Source organism: Capsicum annuum, chromosome 2 (assembly GCF_002878395.1).
Source record: "Capsicum annuum cultivar UCD-10X-F1 chromosome 2, UCD10Xv1.1, whole genome shotgun sequence".
NCBI classification, from domain to species: Eukaryota; Viridiplantae; Streptophyta; class Magnoliopsida; order Solanales; family Solanaceae; genus Capsicum; species Capsicum annuum.
This window is the reverse complement of record NC_061112.1, coordinates 146,981,557-146,985,527: the sequence shown is the minus strand read 5'-3', so window position 1 is coordinate 146,985,527 and position 3,971 is coordinate 146,981,557. Positions and strand designations below refer to the sequence as shown.

The 3,971-nt window shown below is 30.5% G+C and overlaps 1 protein-coding gene across 1 annotated transcript; it reads right to left on the bottom strand.

Annotated features, from left to right (window-relative positions):
- Nucleotides 1–1,422: 1,422 nt before the first annotated feature.
- LOC107858349 lies at nt 1,423–2,332 on the bottom strand. Its single transcript, XM_016703009.1, has 2 exons — nt 2,021–2,332; nt 1,423–1,923 (listed from the first exon to the last, which is right to left on the bottom strand). The coding sequence occupies exons 1-2, from the start codon at nt 2,330–2,332 to the stop codon at nt 1,423–1,425; spliced, it is 813 nt and encodes a 270-aa protein (XP_016558495.1).
- Between the last annotated feature and the right edge of the window lie 1,639 nt (nt 2,333–3,971).

The following is a 3,971-nucleotide window of genomic DNA, read 5'->3' as shown; positions in this document are numbered from 1 at the left end:
TCACTGTCAAGTAAAAGAGAAAAAGAACTTCCAATTAAAATACAAAAGCTTGCAGTTATGCTTCCAATTTACTTGTTAGACAATGACTTTTACGATAAGACCGAGCGAACTGACTGGCCATCACTTGAAGCTTACAAAGGAAAGATTACTCAGCAAACTGGTCTTGTAAATGAAATCTCATTTGATGTTGACTATGTGCAAAATATCCCACAACAAGCGTCTGATAGTTGGTAAGTAAATTACAGTTTATTTTTCATGTATAATAATGTTAGAATTGATTTACTGATTATTATTATTATTATTATTTTTCAAAACAGGGACTGTGGCGTATTTTTGTGTGCCTATGCAGAAATATTAAGCGAAGGACTGCAAGTTCATTCATGTGGGTTTGATTCTGCATGTCAACGTACACGCTATGCTTCCTTACTGTGGTATTACGGAGTGGAAAAGGCAAATGAAGGGTACACGAGTGATAATGGAGATCCGCCTCGACCAAGGAAAAGTGTTATCGAAGAAATTGAAGCAAATGCAATTGTTACTTTAGAGTAGCAATGTTTTCTAATTGTTGGCATTGAAAGAACTATTTCTTATTTTGGTGTTTAATGTCATACATTTCCAGTAATACTTTCTTATGGTTAATGAACATTTTATGTATGTCTTTTTTTTTTTTGAAGCAATTGATTAGCAGTTTCTTACACAATACCGTTATGATACAAACTTTTGCTTGGTCTAATTTGAGTTTGCCTTATATTCTTTTTTTTTTTTCGACTTGTACAAACAAAAATAAAAATATATTGCCATTGCATTTGAACACATAATATTTTTACTGTAACGTAAGTTTTCTTTTAAGGTAAAACTACATTACACTAATAATTAATACGTTAAATATATGTTACACATAACATATATTCCTGTTGTCACACTTTATATTTTCTTAAACAAAATTTTCAAACATAGTTTACCAGAATCACTTTTATAAAGCATTACACAATTTCATACAATGATACAAATGTATAATCTAATTTATACATTCTTAAATGAACAAAACCATTCTTTATATAAACGTATAACGTATAACAATTAATTGATTAGAATGACATTTTTTCCTTTGAAAGATAATACACCAACACAACGTATAACGCTAAATCATACATTTCTTACTCATTAAATACTAACGTATAACAGTTCATACAGATTATGTTTCAACTATTTTTTAAGTGAATATTATATCTCCCAGTCAACATAACACATATACCAATTAGTTGAAAATTACAGTGATATGGTTACAAAATATGATAAACAAAAAATTACACAATCCGTTCAAATACTATCAAATATTAAATGAACAAGTGAAACTCAAATAGCAACCAAAAAACTTAAAATTAATTGTTCCAGCATTCCAAAGAAATCTAATTAATATGATTATACTACTAAAAACAAACAAACCATCAACATGTAGAAAAACATAATATCTTCATCATGATTCCTTAGGAAAGAAACCACAAGTCCTACGATTGTGATCGGCTCTTGCGCATTTACCGCAGCAGTTTGAATTTGAAGACAATGATTCAGTTGATTCAGATGCCTTTCTTTTTTTGGCCTACCAGGAGGTCTTTGATATTTGGGCGGCAAAACTTCTTCATCATCAACAAAACATGGAACATTCCAATCCTTCTTGTCTGGCATTGAAACTATCGGGAGTTCATATGTTTTCACTATGGTTTGTCGCCTGTACAATTCAGAGCAATAATGACCATAATCCTTTACATCCATATTTTTACCTTTTAATACGACAATTCCATGTGGACAAGGTATTTCATCAATTTGATATCGGCCACAATTGCACGTGCCACGCTCAATATCTACAATGTACCTCCGTCCCGAATCATAAACATAATAAAGATAACTCCCTGCTGGTTTAACCTGTTACCAAAAGGCATGACATGTTTCAGATGCAAAAATATTAATATACACTTAATGTAAAATAAAGTTTCTGTTCCATAATTATTTTAACACATACCGTCATCCGCAAAGATTTAACACCATTATGAGTAAGAATTTCTTCAAATCTTCTGCTAAGAGTTGTATTTGTGTACGATGCAATTTCGTTGTTCTTACAATTCCATGCAGCAAATAAGATTCTAACTTCTTCTAGGAAACCTAGAATAGGAAGTTTTCTAGCCTCAACCAAACAACTATTAATACATTCGGCTATATTTGAAGTCATCATTCTACCTCTATTTACAGGAGAGTGACACCGAGCCCATTTTTCAGACCCAGCTTCCTCCAGATATTCCTTAACACTTTGATCAACCTTAGCAATCTTTGACATAATATATTCAAAATCTTCTTTTTTATAAGATTTAGCCATGGAATAATAAAGGTCACTAAGTCTATCTTTGCTTTTTCTAAAATCGGTGCAAATGTTTTTCCATAAATGCCATATACAAGCTAGATGAGGGACATTAGGATAAACAATGCTTACATCTTTTATGATACTTTCATTTCTGTCTGAAACAACACACATGTTGTCTCTTTCACCAAATGCCTCTCGAAACTTTTGAAAAAAATAAATTCACGCGTTGTCATTCTCTGAATCAACAATACCGTAAGCAAATGGCAGAATACAACTTACATCTAAATTTAAAAAGTCAATAATTTTAAAAAAAATAAACTCAAGGTTTGATTTATTATAAATAAAACATCAATGTATAAGATAATATAATATATAGTAAATAACAAAACAAAAAAAAAGTACAACACAAAAAATAAATAAATGCACAGTACCTGCACCATCTAATGTGCTTGTCGATACAAATGTTCCTTCATATAGACCGCTTAAATGTGTCCCATCAACAACAACAACAGGTCTACAAAATTCAAACCCCTAATCATTACGTAATGCAATAAACAAGTATTTAAACTCGTTATCTGCTGCCTTATGCATCCGAATATGCGATTGGGGATACACTTGGTTCAACATATATATATAACAGGGCATTTTTCTATATCCATCTGCTGGTCCACCTCTAAGCATCGCAATCGCCTTCTCTTTTGCGCGCCATGCTTTCATGTAGTTAATGTCAACTCCGTAAACAGCTTTCATCTCTTCGATAATGTCCGCGGGGTGTGTATTATTTTGTGATTGATTAATTTTGGAGCAGTAAATTCACTCACAAAATTACTTGTCGCAACCACATTATTCAGCACTCGGTCCCTAAGACTGCAACTATGCTCCGAAATAAATGTTTTAATCACGAACAATTCCAATTCATTCATACAAGAGGCCTTCATGACCCATTGACAATCTTCGTTACGACAAATGAGTATATAGCTGCATCAAAATATAAAAACTTAGTCATTATATTAACTAAAAGTATTAATCTTGAAAATATAAATAAAATAAATTTATTCCAGCAACTGCACAATAATATTATACATTTCTCTGCATGTATAATCTACATTATACATACTTTTTTTAAATAAAAACAAAAACAAATAATACAACACATTAATCAAAGAATTAAATTTCATAAAGTATGTATTCATGTTATCAGTAGATATCTGCAACAACAAATAAAAACTTAATCAATGTATAAAACAGAAATATTAAAAATTAAAATATTAATAACAAAAAAACAAAAACTTTCAATGCCACAGTTATATTATACATATCTCTGTAATGTATAATTTAAATTATACATTCAAAATTTTTACTTAAAAAACAGTAATAACAGACAAACGAGTTCACAATCTATTAAACCAATGCATCATACATTTCTTCGCCTGACACGATTTAATTATACATTACCCAACACATAAAATATCACATTATACATTCATATGATAGCATTACATATCAACAGTTAACAAAAATGCACAACATAAATTTCTTAACATAAAAAAAATCAATATGTTATAAGATCAGGAGATACAATTGACATCATGCCTTTTTTTGTCGGATCGTTTCG